General features: G+C 39.2%; 1 protein-coding gene and 1 long non-coding RNA gene across 7 annotated transcripts in view; one reads left to right on the top strand and one right to left on the bottom strand.

Annotated features, from left to right (window-relative positions):
- The window catches only part of TAF4B (TATA-box binding protein associated factor 4b), an 83434-nt gene that overhangs the window by 33714 nt on the left and 32696 nt on the right, over positions 1-17024 (top strand). For all 6 annotated transcript variants that reach the window (XM_078392632.1, XM_072998875.2, XM_020785735.3 and 3 more), the window contains exons 12-14: positions 2779-2904; positions 5694-5750; positions 15940-16059. In XM_078392632.1, coding sequence (XP_078248758.1) covers positions 2779-2904; positions 5694-5750; positions 15940-16059 — 303 coding nt within the window. The remainder of the gene's footprint in view (positions 1-2778; positions 2905-5693; positions 5751-15939; positions 16060-17024) is intronic.
- LOC144588976 (uncharacterized) overlaps positions 1887-17024 on the bottom strand; it is a 44182-nt gene continuing 29044 nt past the window's right edge. Inside the window, exon 2 of the long non-coding RNA XR_013544772.1 lies at positions 1887-2092. This is a non-coding gene — a long non-coding RNA (uncharacterized LOC144588976). The remainder of the gene's footprint in view (positions 2093-17024) is intronic.

Consider the following 17024-nt stretch of genomic DNA (forward strand, 5'->3'; position numbering starts at 1 on the left):
GTGGGATAAGCTGTGTACACAAATCTAAGTTACTACAGATGAGGGATTCACATACTTACATTTAAACCTGTAATATCTTGCTGAAAACCCCTGAGCTTGGAAGACTTTGGTATCTACTACAAACAGATGTTCATCTGCCTACTTACCAATCCTCTTGTGCTGACATACAAAAAAGATAATGTTCAGAGGTGAATGGCCTCACATTCAGAAATTTCTGCAGACACTGTTGCATGCCAAGCCATGTGACTCCATATGTATGAGAAAATCTCTATGCAGATTTTTTAACTTCATGCAGTTTGCCTCCAACAGTTACACCATTTGAATAGCAGTACAATGGGATTTCCACCACAGGTAGAGAAGGCGTATAGGTTATAGCCTTTCTCCAGACAAGCTGGAAATGCCTTGACTGCCTTGAGGTAGTTGTAGTCTATGATCCTCCCCATCTGATGTTTGAAGTGTGGAGACTGCTTCCTACATGTAGTAAACATTTAATGGCATTTCAAACTTCATGTTTGGGGTGGGAGTTAAATATGAGGAGCTGTTCTTTTCAAAAAGTTGCAACTTAGTCAGATGTGGAAATGGCTGTTTCCTCATGTTTCACCTTCAAAACCTTGCTTTCAAAAAGTGACAAATAGAAGAACTTGCTTTCAAGGTAGGCAAGTAAGATTATAAAATAACAGGATGTGGTTTTATAGTGATTGCTTTACTGAAATTCTCATCCCCTTTGACCACTGGCCATACTGGCTTAGTCTGATGCAAGCTTAGTCTGAAGAAAGCATCTTGGAGGCCCATTGCTTTCCCTCCACTGCATAGAGGGGAAACAGAGCTAAGATTCATTAACTGCTTAGAAATAGTCTGAATGTGCAATCTGGGAGACATCCATATACCTTTTCAAAAACCCCTGGTATTCAGAACCAGAGGCAACAATGTCCTTTCCTGCCTGTTTCCTTCTTCTACTTCCTATCAGTTTACAAATCTGAGCTGCATTACCGGGTGAGTGGGCAAATTGGACAATGGATTTGTCAAGGGAGTGGGTCGAAGAAGCTTTTTCTTCCATGAAAAGTTGAAAGGTATATAAATTTAGGCTGTAGCTCAGCAACACAGGCTAAAATGATGGTTGAAAAAAAATCTGGAGTTTGCTTGAGAAAGTTATAAGCTAATTAAATGTGTTGGAATATCAGAATGTAATGCTTATTTGGCTAAATTGGTATCACTACTCATAAGCTTACACTTTGGGCCATGTACAGTATGCTTCCAATATAGCACATACTTATTTTTATTCCATTTACAAACATATTGGAGGTGTGGACAACTTTTCATACAAATGCATTACATGGAAAAGAAAGAGGCTTATCTCTTTCTCAACTTGATCAGGATTAGCATTGCATTTCATAGCACAATTGGAAACATCAGCTGCCTGTGCCTGAAATAAAAAGTGAAAAAGGAAAGCATACATGCACAGTGCAAATTAAGTATCACATGTAGTTATGCCCTCTGTGCAGTGGAAACAGAGACATTGTTAAGAGAGCAGGTTTTTTGCCCATCTGAATGAGGTGCACTGTATTCTGAGAAAACAACTCTCTTTAAAGGAATGGACTTGTGAGTAGGGTGGGGTGTGCTCCATTGCAGATGGAAATAACACTTCTATGTTAATTCATGATGATCTGCTGTTGTGATCGCTGAGATGGAAATGTAAAAAGACCAGCTAAAATAGTCCAGAAATTTCAGCTGATTCAAAATAGGACATCAAGGCTATTGGCTAAGACATTGGTAATGTTTGAGTACCACTTGGCAACCTACATTTCCAAGTCTAGTTCTAAATACTGGTGCTTAGTTTGAAGCCTGAAAATCACCTCAGGCAGTTATTCCTGGTGAGCCCTTAGATAAATGTCTGGGGCTCTCCTCTGAGTTTCCCAGTAAATGAAGTGCAGCAGGTGGCTGCCCAGAAAGTCCTTCCAGTGACAGCACTGTGGTAGTCAAATACCTTCCCCAGAGAGGTTCACCAGAAATACCTACTGTTTCTTTGGACACCAGGTGTATCTCTTCATAACGTAAGAGTAGTCAGACATTTTGTTTGTATATAGCCATTCAGCTGTCACCAAAAGAAGAAGAAGAAGAAAAGAAAAAAGCAGACAAATATCAATCAAAATTTTATGCTGGCATCACCAAGACTGTATACAGCATTAAGTGTCAAAAGTTTTTGTATAATAAGAATGAGAAGAGACAAACTGGTGAGCTTTTGCAGTCACCATTTTATCTATGGCTTTGAACAAAACAGTATTTGGTGGTGTAAAAACTTTGCTCTTTGAGCAAGGATTTGGCTGAAGCTTCATGACCTATAGATTTTGGAATGTTCATTTACCTGTGTCATATTTGTGCATTTTTATTGCATTTTTTTCATCAATTGTTACTGGTTTTATCTGTATCTTGCATTAGATTCTCCTGTCTTTATGGTCCTATTGTATCTGTTATGGTAGAAGCAGCACAAACAACATATTGTTTGGGACAACATATAAATATTGTATAATAGATATTACTGTAAAAAGAATAGATATGGATTACACAATGAAAATTTCAGAGGGCTTGATCTTGGGGCAAATTAATTGTAGCAGATGCAGTTTTGCTAAGGCAAGAATTTTGTTTCTATATTTATTAAGTAAATGCATCTTAGCCATTGATAACTGATAATCAAAGTTGTTTTCAGCCAAAGTATGCCTATACGCCTTGATCCACTATGTAGGTTGAACCCTGGCTGTGAATTTTCTTCTTCTTTTTAAGGGGAGTGATAAGTACACAATCTCTAGTGATACACGGGCTCAGCTTCGGTTTCTAGAGCAGCTGGATCACATAGAGAAGCAGAGGAAAGATGAAGAAGAAAGAGAGATGTTACTCCGAGCAGCCAAGGTGAGAGAATTTCAAAGTGTTGTGTTGTCAAAAGATCTACAGTAGTTGAATAGTCTTAAAGCTGGTTGCTGATATAGGTGGAATAAATGCTATGATAATACTGTAGTCTCTGCCAAGTTAATTTGGACTTATGGCACCTATCTGTGGTATAAAGTACAGTGGTGCCTCGCATTACGATGTTAATTCGTTCCAGCGAAATCGCTGTAGAACGAAAACGTCGTAAAGCGAAAATAAAAAAGCTATTGAAATGCATTAAAACCTGGTTAATGCGTTCCAATTGGCTAAGAACTCACCGTCCAGTGAAGATCCTCCACGGCGGCGGCTACTTTCAGGTGCCTGTGCAGTGAAAAATGGCTCCTAAACACAGCGGGGAGCCATTTTGAGCACCCGGTGGCCATTTTGAAAACCCGACGATCAGCTGTTTTGATCATCGGGAAGCAAAAATCGGTTCCCGAAACAGGGAACTGATCATCGCGCGGCGAAATTCCCCCATTCAAAACGTTTTGTGATCGCTTTGCGATTGCAAAAACCTTGTCCTAATGCGGATTCGTTGTTAAATGGAGCGCCCGTCTTGCGAGGCACCACTGTACTCAGTAGTAGTTTAGCAGATCCTCCAGTAGTAGTTTAGCAGATGCTGTTATGGCACTATGCAGCTTGTCCAAGGCCACACAGGTGGCAAGCCGGATAATCACATCAGTTACATATTCTCTGAGTAAACTTGGCTTGCAAATCTCCTAGGAAGTATAGTGGGGCTTCAAACTCCCAGCCCCTGGCTCTGCAGCCAGGTGCTTCAACCTAGCTCATAATGAGCTACTGATAGCTACATTATTATTATTTATTTATTTATTTAATTTATTTTATTTATACTGCGCCTATCTGGTCAATATGACCACTCTAGGCGGCTTCCAGGCATGTAAAATACATTAAAATATACATATAATGAATAAAAAGTAAAAAATCAATAATATGCTATAAACAATAAACAACAGACAACAATAAACATATTCTTCAAGATGGCAATATAAAAATAGATTAAAGAAAGAAAAATTAAGTGTTATCTGGAGGGAAAGCCTGCTTAAACATCCAAATTTTTAGATGGGTCTTTAAAATGCCCAGTGACGGGGCCTCGCGAATCTCTGGAGGAAGGTTGTTGTATTTGCACATTTACAGTATTAGATTTCTTAAAACCTGGGTCTCAGAGGAAAGGATATGCTGGGACCTTTCCCTTAGCCCTGGAACCTGTAGATCCTGAACCTCAGTGAAAGTGATGGAACTCTGTCAAGATTTTCCTTAGCAACTGTCTTCTTAAAAGGAAGGAGAAACCCAGGGAAGAAGTCCATGTTGACCCTAGAACCATTGTCCAGCCTTAAAATTCCTCTTTTTTCATGTGCAGTCAAAATGTAGATTGGATAGCGTGGCTAGTGAGGTTTAGTCCACAAATGCTCTTAATGACTCTTTTAATGTTGTTTGTTTGTTTGTTTGTTTGTTTGTTTGTTTATTATTTGAGTTCTACCCCACCCCTCTAGACAGAGTCTACTCGGGGCAGCTTACAAACAGTTATAAAACGTCGTAAAATATAATCGTATAAAATCATCATTATAACTATCAAAATATATCGTAAAAGTTTAAAACTTCTGTTCAGTTTAAAACATCATTGTTCAGTTTTAAACATTTAAGCTAGTTTACGCTAACAATGTACACCACACATAATGACTTATTTTGTTAGTGTGTGTGTTGTCCATAAGCCTCTTGGTACTTTTTGGGTAGCACCTCTTCATGATTGATATGGATAGGAAGGATAATACAAAGAAATAATAAAATTGAGGTTAAAAAGAAATGTAAAAAGGTGGAAGTTGTTCTATCAACAGGATGTCTCGCTGTCATCCAATCCAATAAGACAGCAGAAAGAATGGGTCTGCAAGTATACTGTAAATGCTTGACCCTGGTTTGGTGCAAATATAATGCTGGCTGCCCATTTACAGACTACTAGAAGAGGGTCTTAACTGGTGGCTGATATGTTTGATTTGCAAGCCGTGGTTGGCAAGGATCAAACTTCGACCTCTGTGGTAGAACATTGTCTTGAATTTCTTGAAACAGGAGCAGAATATTTAACTCTGCAGGAGTATGGGTCTTCACCTCCCAGAAGCCCTATCCAGCATAGCCAATGGAAAGGGGCTGTGGGAGTTACAGCCTAAAATATCTAAAAGGCCAAAGTTGTTCAATGGGAATCTTGGTTTTCCATTTCTGATCATTCAGCCATAACAGCATCTTACCATAACACTTAGAAAATAGTTGAATATTAAAGATTTGAAATATTATTTCAAAATCTACCAGATGTTTTGACATCTGGGAATGTGAAAAATCCAATTGCTGCTGTACTCAAATGGAAAAAATAGGGTTGGATCTTTCTCTTCTTCTTCGATGCTTATTCCCTCTCTGCCCCCCCCACACCACCACCACACACAATGTCTGCTGCTGACATGAACATCATCACGCCTAGGCTGGACCTGACTGACAATGTTAGCATCATTTTTAGTTCAAGTTTCCTCTGGGCTAGAGTGGAGGCAGCAGTCCCTGATGAAGAGATGGTTGTGGGGTGTGGGGAGTGTGCCATTCTGGCTTGAGGCATGAAGCCCCTGCAGCTAAGGTTTCCAATCAGAAGATGGGGGGTGGTGGTGGCAGGGAAGGTAACTTATTAAATATTTAAAGATATTGTGTGTTTGGGTGCCATCTAATTCCTATTAAACTTCCTTTCTCTCCCCCTCCCCTCCTTTTTTTCCCCCGGATAGAGCCGTTCCAATAAAGAAGATCCGGAACAGCTGCGATTAAAGCAGAAAGCAAAAGAGGTAGGACTTTCAAGTTACCATGCTTGCCTTTGTATTCTGAGGGAAGCTTGGCGTTCTCTCCTGGCAATTAGGTCAGGGTTTATTTTGCTGTTGCATACCATTTGCCGAGGCCTTAGGGAAGGACAGGAACTGCTACAGGCAAGGGCAGCACTTCAAATGAGGTCAATGAATTATGGGCTCTTAACATTTTATTTTCATAGTTTACAAAGAACTATTTCTAGACAGGCCTAAACTACAGCAGTGTGTTTGGTAGGAATATAATGTGGGATTAGGAAAAAAAAAGAGACACTTTGAGATTTAGCATCTGGGACCGTACAATAGGCTACATTTTTCCAGGGTAATTGTTCGTTTTGTAAATCTGATACTGCTTATAATTCTTTGGCTGGGAGGCGGTACTGGGATTTAGTTTTAAATGGAAAACGCCTCTGGCTTTTAATTTTCTGGGCCCAGCAGTTTTCTGTTCTGGAATGGAGCCCTTGTTTCACACAGTTCATGTTTAGCTGCAGGGGTTTTAGTTTATAGCTTAGACTGGTTAAGCTTTTACTCCCAGAGGCCTCTGCATAGCAACTGCAGAAATCAACAAATAAGTTCATTTATGTCTGCTGCAGCCTCCTCTCAGTAGCTGACTTTTTACATTTCCCAATATCCATTTCCTGACTTTTCTAGCCGGAGAGAAAAAAGCTCCACTAATTGGAGCTTATTTTAATTGAGCCTTAATATTGGATCTCACTGGAGTTGCCCCCAGAGCTACTAGGAACAGAATTAAATGAAAATACCTAAGGTTGAAGAATGTGAGTGAGATTTTTTTTTTACTTGACCTACAGATTCTTTTCCCTGCTGAATAAATCAAGCCTGTTCACATTTCTGATTAAGGATCTGACAGCAGACAATAATAAAGACAATTGAGGTGTGAGATGTGTGATACAGAGCTGAAGAAATTGGTTTCTATAGTTACTTGACTGATTTCATGCCATTTTAAAGGATCTTGTGGTAAATGAGTGATTTTTTTTCCTGAGCAACCTTTTTCTTAACTGTGCCTCTTGAACTATGAAATTTGTTGTTGCTTAACATTGCTACGCTTGGCTTCTAGGTGCCAATGGCAGCAGCAGTAGGTTATTTATGAATGCTTTAAAGGCCCTTATTGTTTGGATTAATGTAGGAGGTGAGGCAAAACAAATGGCAATCCAGTAAAATGGTCTCAAAATCAATGCACCAGACTTTGACCAAAGTAAAGAAATCTCCACAGAACAGAAATGGAGAACTTGTTTCTCTGACAGATGGCTTTTTGATGTGCCATTGAGCTTTATAAACAATTGAACTTAGGGAAATGTCACTTAGTTTCTGTTCCTTTTCAGTAGTTCATATCATTGAGCAAGCCTGTGCTTTTCCAAAGGTGTTTAGAGTGTTGAAGTGATATGGGTAGACACACAGAGAGGCACATACCCTGACTCACATATGTATATATCTGTGAGTGTGTGTCATACTGCCATTACTGTGCATGGTGCGTTCAACTACAAAAGTACAGGGTCTTGCCCTGAGGAGGTTGCCTTTTAGAATTTGACATGGGAAAGGGGAACAAAGGCAACAATGGTGGAAACAATATATATTTTATGTTAGCTGGGATGCATTAGATTATGGGTAATTAATTTGGAGCCTTTCAGATGTTTTGGGCTATAGCTCACATTATCCCTGACCACTGGTCATGCTGTCTGAGGCTTACATTTGCCCAAAATATCTGCCCATTCTTGGGTTTCATGTGCCTGCTTTAGGCCATGAGGTCATCTGGGATTGACCAATACAAAAGCAGAACATTAATAGGTTGTACCAGTACAAATAAGTAGTAACAGCTTGTGGAAGTGAGTTTTAGTAATCAATAAAGAGAGGAAAGAGTTTGTCCTATTTAGCCTGACAATAAGCTGTATGCATACATGTTCTCTTCATCTAAAATGAGACACTGCAGTAACACCCTCTAGATTACATCAGTAGCTTCAGTCCATGGAGATATTAATTGAGCTGAAAGGTCCATCTCATCTATATTCAGCAAGCATATTCAGACTAAGGAGTCCAAACCAAGGAGAAGCTGCTCCCAATATTCTAGGGCAACCTCATGTGCTATCAAATTATTAATTGACTAAATAGTTGATTGCATTGGTTAAAAATAATATTAACATTATTGTGGGAGATTAATATTAGTTCTGGTAAAAGACATTTTTAGGAGACTTGTGAGGATGAAGGATTTCTACTTTCCTCCCACAGGCTATGGTTCAAGATGTAACCATTCCCATTTTAAGCCAGCATGAAAGGAGGTGACAACTGGTATAATAGCCCCCAGACTTCTAGTCAGAAAGGCACCTCTGGCTGGACTACTTGGGAACAGACTCCAACACTGAAATTTGACTTTTTGAGGAAATGGAAGATTTCCTAGAAAGTTCAACACCTACGTTTGCCTTCAAAAGATGAAACTTTTCAGATGGAGGGATTTGTTAAAAAGGAAGTTGAAAGGGCAAAATAGACATGTCAGATCTCTTTAGGGACCCTGGAAATCTTCAATATTTTATTATATTTATACTCTTAACTGCTTTGAGTATATCCATTTGGAAAAATCAGTGAGATATATATTCTCCAATAAATATGTAAAATTCCTTCCCTCAGGCGGTACAAGCTGCATACTAGTTCTTATCCATAGATTTCCTAGCACTCCTGTTTTTGAGGGTTCTTTGAAATTGAACAGTCCACATGTGGGAGCACAAGGAAAAGCATGGAATGCTGGAATGCTGACTGATCTTGCTTCCCATGTGCAGAGCATGGCTTGCAAAGGATACTAAGGCAGGGTCAGAACTGAAGCACTTCTCAGGAAGAGCCTCTAAGCTACTACCATCTGGATCCAGGCTGTCAGCTTCTGGTGCAAAGTCTATTGCTTTGAGTTAAGACTTCCATTAAGTCAAGCCATATTTAAAAGGTAATAAATTAAAGAGCTCAAAGCTAGTGCGTGGTTACTACAATTTCTGGAATTTCTTTGGCTTCAACTTGGGGCAACAGCAAATGTCCCTTTGAGCAAACTAGTTAAGGCCTTCTGTAATCAGTATACTCACAAGAAGTATAACAGAGCACTAAACAAGAAAAGGAAGAAACAAAAAGTTTGCTCTAAAAATCACAGGGAGTGTTGTTAATTCCTTTTATCCAAAGTAATCCAGTTTTTTTCCAGTAAACCTCTTAATGGAGCTGCCCCCTTGTCAGATACAAGGACTTGGATTGCTGAGGACAACACCTTTTTTACTCCCCCCCCCCAATCCTTTTTTTCCTCTTTCTCTCTTTGGTGGTGGTTGGGTGGAGTCCTGTCTTTAAGGTGCCAATCTACCCAGTCTTTGAGGGATTAATACAATTGTCTTTAGACCTATAATTGGCACCAATCTGTAGGCTGCAGTTGTACTGTATAGTTGGTGCCCTCTTCCTGCTATACCTGTTAGCACCAGATCCTAGTACCAGTACCTACTTCTAAATTTTCTTTAATGTCTGACGACTACCATGCATGCAGCATTCGTATATGTTTTGTTCTGTATACCTGGTTATCTCAATGCCACTATTACACACTTCTGCTTTCCAAACTGATCCTGTGGGTTCTCTGTTCATGCTTCAATCCATAGAAGCACAGATTGTAAAAAGAAACAGATATCTTCTATTGTCAATATTGCATTTTCTTTAGAATAGTTCCTAGACTGGCATGGCTAGTGAAGCTCGGGTTGTATATTAGACTCTGTATGGACCAGATTATACATCTGGAGAAATGTGCCATCTCCATCTATGGAATTGTGTTAACCAATAACTTCTCAAAATTAATTCCATGCCATTCTGGTGGCCCACCTAACTGGGTTGGTAAGTGCTTCTGTCCCTTTCTGTTTCCCGGACAAGTATAATTCAAACTCTGTGGGAATTCTTGTACTTTTCTCCTCCCATCACCTGCTCAAAAGTTCAGTTGTGGGCGCAGCATATGAGGCCATCCACCATTGATAGAAGTGGTATGCTAGACTTCCTGGAGAGTGACTAATTGACTGAAGGGGCCAGGTCTTGCACCTTGGTGATTAAATATCACTTCTTCCTTCCTCCTTATTTTTACAAAATAGGGATCTCATGCACATTTTCAAAGTTAGTAAAGCAACAAATTGGTTTGCCTTAGCATTAGACTGTGCTGTCCACCCACTTTATACTCTGGACGAGGACTCTGTACTTGAGAATAAAGTCGCAAATGGAAGGCCTTGGAAGGTGTTCCCTGACACTTTGATATTTTTGTTATTATGTTGCAAGAATAATATGTCGGACAGGCTCTGTTACAATACCATAGTGAACTCCTGATTCTTCTTCATAGTCTGTCATCCTTTTATCTCTTTTGTATTGATCTTCTGTATACTGTTTCCACCTTCTCTTTATTTTCTCAATCTGCTTCCCTGTTCATTTAGCATTCCTAGTCTAGGTTTACATTTCCCTTTGATTTCTTGGATCTTCTGGAAGGGATCTCTTGCTTTCCCTTTTTGTTATTTTTCTCTATTTCTTTGCACTGGTTGTTGTAGTAGTTCTCTATTTCAGGCTTCTGACCTTATTTCTGCCATCTTTTCTTTCTTGTCTGTACTTTGCAATTTTAACTGTTCCTTCCATCGTTCATCTATCTATCATTTTTCTTTTCTTTTTACTTCAGGAATTTTCTTTTTTGCATTTTTTCCTAATTCTCTGGTTTCAATCCACAGTTCTTCCAGTTCGTGGTCAATTGAGTTTAGTAAAGCCCCTTTTGTGGGCTTTAAATTAATCAGGGATGTTGTTTGAATTATATTTTGGCACTACATTTCTTTTACTGTTTTTTCAGCTTTACTCTAATGTTGAATATGAACAGTTTATAATCAGTACCAGAATCCACTCCTGGTCTTGTTTTGGCTGAGAGATGCAGCTTCTCCCTCTCGTGCTTCCAATTTCATAGTCTACTTGGATTTTATATTGACCATCCGGTGATATCCATGGGTACAGCCATCTGTTCGATCGTTTGAAGAATCTCCCTTAGAAAGGAGATACCAAAGATTGCAGTAATTTTAGGACCATTCCTCTAATTTCCCATGTAATCAAGGTGATGCTCAAAGACTTTTATATAGAGCATGAAATGCCTGATGTTTCAAGCTGAATTTCAAAAAGGAAGAGAGGCACCTGAGATCATATTGCAAATATCTGCTGGCTACTGGAAAGCCCCAAAGAATTTCCAAAGATCAGATTGTCCTTTATAGACTACAGCAAAGCTTTCAGCTGTGTAGATCATAAGAAAGTACAGTGGTGCCTCGCTTAACGATGTTAGTTGGTTCCAAAAAAATCATTGCTATGGGAAAACATTGCTAAGCGACACGTGGTTTGCCATTGAAATGCATTGAAAACCGAATAATCCATTCCAATAGGAACGAATTGCTGTCCTTAAGTGAAAATCGCCATAGGAAACATCGCTAAGCGAAACGCAGTTCCCGCATTGAAATGATTGAAACCTATTCAATGCATCTCAATGGGGAAAAAAAATTCAACAACAAATTAAAAAAGAGTCAGAACAAAGTCAAATTTGGTTAACAAAGGGTTTATTAAGTGCACTTTAACATCATAAATACTGTGCAAGTGATTTCAAACATTTTAAACAGTAAACTTTAACTTTATAAATAACAAACTTTTAAAAACAGCAGACATGAGGCAGGAACTTTAGGTTTATAAATGTTAACTTTATAAATAACAGAAAAACATTTTAAAGACAGCAAACATGAGGCAGGAACATTGGATTGTACAAAAAACTCTTTAGAAAGTGCATCAACATACAGAAAGTCTTCATAAAGTGAACAAACATAAAGAAACATTACATAAATTTTTAAGGACACACTTTTAACATTTTAACATTGTACAGTACAGTAAACATTACAGTACAGTGCAGTAACATTTTTAAAGTGAACAAGTGAGGCTGAAGCCTCTAAACCATCCAGACCAGTGTTCAATGCAGGGACCTGGAGGCACATAGAACTGTCCCCACATCACAGCAGCAGTCTTCTAGGAGGAGGAGGAGGGGGAGGAAGAAGGCAACTGGGCACCACTGGTGGAAGGAGCAGGTTCCTCTTCCTGTCTTGGCCTCTTTGTGAGGAACCTCTCCATAGTCAGCTGCCTCTGCTGCCTTTTCAGCATCCCTCTGAAAGGGGACACGAGCTTCTCCTCAAAGCTGTGCACAAGCTGAATGAAATGGGTGTGCCTCAGCACCTGATTGTCCTGACATGTAATTTGAATTGTGGACAAGCTACAATTAGGACTGAATATGGGGAGACAGAATGATTTCCTGTAGGCAAAGTTGTTAGACAAGGGGGCACTTTATCTACTTATCTGTTCAGTCTGTTCAGAGGACATATTGTACAGACTAGATTCAAATGAAGGAGTAATTAAAATTAGTGGAATAAATACCAATAATTTAAGATATACAGACAACACAATTTTAATGGTGCCAGAGCAGGACTGCAGCTGAATGTTAAGACAAAAGTCATGACTACAGAAGAACTGTATAACTTTAATTATGACAATGAAGAAATTGAAATAGTGATTTTGTATCCCTTGGTTCATTCGTCAATCCAAATAGAGACACTGCCCATGAAATCAGAAGCAGACTGAGATTCGGAAGGACAGTAATGAAGGAACTAGAAGAGATTATCCATTGTAAGGATGTGTCAGTATAGATGAAACTGTAGACGAAGATCATCAACACTCATGCATTCCCAGTCACCTTGTATGGGTGTGAAAGCTGGACAGTTAAGAAAGCTAACAGGAAAATAATTTATTTATTTGAAATGTGGTGCTGGAGGAGAACATTGCTGATACCCTTGGCCTGCCAGAAAGATGAACAAGTGGGTGTTGGAGAAAATCAAGCCTGAACTATCTTTGAAGGCAGAAATGATGGAAACTGAGGCTGTCCTACTTTGGGAGCATCATAAGAAGGCAGGATTCTCTGGAAAAGACAATAATGCTGATTGAAGGCAATAGGAAAAAAGGAAGACCAAGTACAAGATGGATTTACTTCCTAAGGAAAACCACAGGATTGAATTTTTAGGAGCTGAGCAGGGCTGTTGAAGAAAGGATGTTTTGGAAATTGCTCATACATAGGGTTGCCATAAATCAGGGTGACTTGACTGCACATAGCAGCAGCAACAACCCTGTAGCACTGTTGCCAGCTTTGATGGCTGGATCTGCTTCTGTATGAATTGAAAGGCCAACCATCTTAAAACAGCTCTTGTACCTTTGGATAGGATTGGAAGTTCACAAGCTTTCTTAGATTTAACTGTTCTTTCCTCTTTAGGCCTTGCAATGTTGAAAGGAGAGAATCTGGGCCTTTAGATATATAGCTGTTGATTAGGATAGTCTTCAGAATCGGGTTGAAAGAATAGTGGAAAATGTAACATGCAAGCATATAGTGAAAGATACTAGAGGGGAAGGATACAATTGGGTGGACTTATGTTTTCAAGGCAAGGTATGCAGGTGGTGTTAAGTCAATTAAGTATGGAAAAGTTTACTAATTAGAAATGGAAGATCCTTGGATCTCGTCAAAAATCTCTTAGACTACAGTGGGAATGTACAGAGGATGAGGTACCAACCAAATTTTGCATGACGAGTTCAGTGGTATAATACAGATATTTACTCAACAAGGAGGATTCATATTAAGAGAGCCAACACAATGGCACCTCTACAGACTAGAGGTTATTGGCTGAGCAGTATGATGGAAGGAAACAGCAGCACAAAAAAATGGTTGCTGCTGTTGAAGGGGTGGCTGGTAGAGGTAGGGGGCAAATGAATGCACCAAGAGATTTGTCCAGTGAATAATCTAATTGTTGTTGGAGTGGGAACAGGCTTCTCCTCTTGGTCTATTCAAAAGTGGTAACGTGTGACTCATGTTTTTCATCCGTTATGTGGCAAATCAGTACTCTTGTTCTGATTGGTGATTTTACACACGCACCATTGTCAATTGAAGTATGTAATTTTTTCTTTCATACTGAAACGGTGTAGGATGTGGGTGGTGGTGTAAACTTTATACAAAGTGAAAAATCCAATTTCTGTGAGATGGAAAGGAAATTTGTTCTCTGCTCAGTTTTAAGAAAAGAAGTTTCCTCTTCTTAAAAATTGCTTCATGTGATTACAGCTATGCTGCAAATGCCATTTCAGTATTGGGAAGGGCTTTAAAAATGTGCCTCTACTTTATTTGTGCTTCAGGTCAGATTAACTAAAATGGTTATTGTGTCACCTAGAAACTCCTGACTGCTTCAAGACCAGACTTTAAAAAAAAAACCTATATATTATTATTAAAAAGGCCAGCAGCAACAAAGGCCATTTTACCATTTCTGCGATGTTTTCATAGCAATTTGATCTTTACTCAGTTTTTTAAAAAAGAAAATCTTTGTACTTGGAGCAGATGGAAAAATCGAAGAAGGGAAAATGGGTTTGAAATGTTTTCTGGCTGGCTTCTGATTTGAAGACTGTCTGCTTCTGAGTAATGTTGAGAAGTCTAAGATACTAGTCTGAGACTTGGTGGGCCATTGTTTCCTCTGGTTCAAGGATGAGCAACACACCTGTACCATAAACAGTTGTAACTAATGGTTTACCACTCACTCAGAAGTGAAAGGTATATAATGGCTGGCTCATATGTACATGCTTGCCATTGTCTGCAATGTGAACCAACTCATCTGTGTGAATTGGCCACAGCAGATCTAACATCTTGGAACTTGTCTTTCTCCTGACACTGCCTACAACATAATGCTTTTTAATGGAGTTGGCTCATACATCTGGCTGTCATTTTTCAGAGGTCTCAAATGGCATGCATGTAAGCATGTGTGATCTGGCATTGGAAGAGATACAGCCTTGCCTGCAAATGAGCTCAGACCTCCTACCTGTGGTATCTTGGCCATTTAAATCTCCTACAAATGAAAGCCAGAATGGGAATTAGGTACATGTGTTTACATGTACAGTATCTCTTGTTAGTTCAAAGGAAAAGCTAAACTTAAATGTTTATATAAGTCCTCCCAGGTTAGGTGTAACTGGCTGGCTGGCTCAGTGAGCTGGAGCACCTAGCTGTGGAGCGAGAGTTTGGGAGTTTGATTCCCCACTGTGCCCTGTAGGAGAAGCATGAGCCCATGTGGCCTTGGGAAACCAACAATATATCAGAGTGCCCTCAAAGAAAGGGAATGGTAAATTATTTCTGAGTACTGCATATCTAGAAAAGTCTGGAAAGGGTTGCTATAAGTAGCAATTGATTTGATGATACCGAATTATTATCTGAGTAGATGTAAAGCTCGGTTCTATAAAATCTGTATTTTGAAAGTGATGTTTTTCACTGAATGTAGCCACAGATTTGTTAAAATAAAACACTTCATCATTATTTTTGAAGAGTAAATTACTGATTTTTTTTTTAAAAAAGTCCTAGTTAAAGTAATATTTTTGTTAAATTCCTAAAAAGTTGCATGCAAGATGAGGTTTTTAGTTCTCCAGAACTCTTAATCAGGGGAAAGGGATATAAAATTTGGGGACAAGAGAAGAGTCAAATAGTTTTTTAAAAGATGGAGGCCCAGGTGTGATTCTCATCACTCTTGAAGACAGACTGCTAGCAAGGCATGGTGTAGTTTGCAGATCTGGCATGACAAAGATGCCAAGATACTCATTTTTATTCAAAGGGAATTCTTTTGCATTCAAAGTGTTCTTCGACTTTAACATCCAGAATTCTACATTTTGCATGGCAACTGGCCATTCTGCCTGGGGAAATTCTGGGAGTTGTAGACCAAGAATAAAAATGTGCACAGTTGTAGTCTGTTTCCTCTATAGGCAAAAACATTGCCCACAGATAATCCCTGCAGATCATACCTTAGGTGGCACACATAGATCTATTTGTTGCATTAGGTGGCACACATAGATCTCTTCATTGGTATAGAGTAGAAAAATATGAAGCAATGTAGTAATCTTTATGTCAGCAAATAGGAGATCAAATTTATTTTAACACTAGGTTAAAAGATGTGCCGAATTGCTAATCATACCTAATAGGTGGAGGACCTGGAATCCTTCTTGATATCTTGTGGAAAAACCCCTGCCTGTGGCAGTAATTTATCTCTTACAGTACCGAGGTCTAACCTTTTCCTAACTTTCTTTTCTCTTAAATTAGATGCAGCAGTTAGAGTTTGCACAAATGCAACAAAGGGAAGCTAATCGTGCAGCTCTGGCAGCTATTGGGCCAAGAAGGAAGAGGCCACTGGAGTCATTGAACTTTTCACCTGGGCTTGAGGTATATTCTGCGTTTCTGTCTAGGTTTTATATATACTTCAGAACATTTCATGCCATTGAGTTGTTTTATTCATTTTATAGGACATGGAGCAACCATTTGGCCTCCAGAGCAGTCTGCTTCATTTTGTGGTTATATTTAGTCAAGAAAATTTTAGCACTTTTGCTGCAAAATGTAGTGAAAGGATACACTACGTTTTCCCCCTTCCCCCTTCTTGCAAGTGTGATTTGTGTAATTTAGGTCTATGTGTCTCTCTGTGTGAAATTATGTAGTGATGGTAGTTGTGCAAATGTCAAGAGAACTCCTTAGGTCAGTGACTGTCAACCTTTGGTAACCCAAGTGTTCTTGAACTGTAGTTCCCAAATGTCTACATCACTAGCTGTGTTGGCTAGGGTTTCTGGGAGTTGCTTTGGATTTCCACACTTGTGAATTGGTTACTGAGTTCCCCTAAGCCAGGGGGAAAAACTCAGGCCTTCAGATACCATTGGATTCAAACTCCTGTGAGCTCCCCAAACATGGTGATAACTGATGAGAGTTCCAGTCCAATAGCATCTGAAGGACTGCACATTTCCCATCCTTGCTTGGAAACAAATGTGTATTCAGAACCCTGAAGATGTGTAATGCCTACTCCTTTCAATAGCGCTGTGACAGAATTAGGAGGCCAGCATGTTGTCTGGAAGAGAAAACTCAAAACTGGATGGGAGAGGAATAATGGAATGGAATGACTGGAAATGTTTTTTAAAAAGTGTACAGATAAAAAGTGGAAAGCCATTTTATTCCCTTGATAGGGTATTCCTGTTTCATATTTTTCAAAAATGCTTGTTAAGTTTTTTTAAAGGAGCCTCATGACGGGTATAAGAACTTCACAAAGAAATTAATAGAGGAATCCAAGGATTTAATGTAGCTTGGAGAAATCTAAGGCTTAATGTAGCTGGGACTAGGCAAAAGTCTGTTCACTCCCACTATAT

This window comes from Pogona vitticeps, chromosome 4, assembly GCF_051106095.1.
Source record: "Pogona vitticeps strain Pit_001003342236 chromosome 4, PviZW2.1, whole genome shotgun sequence".
Taxonomy (NCBI): Eukaryota; Metazoa; Chordata; class Lepidosauria; order Squamata; family Agamidae; genus Pogona; species Pogona vitticeps.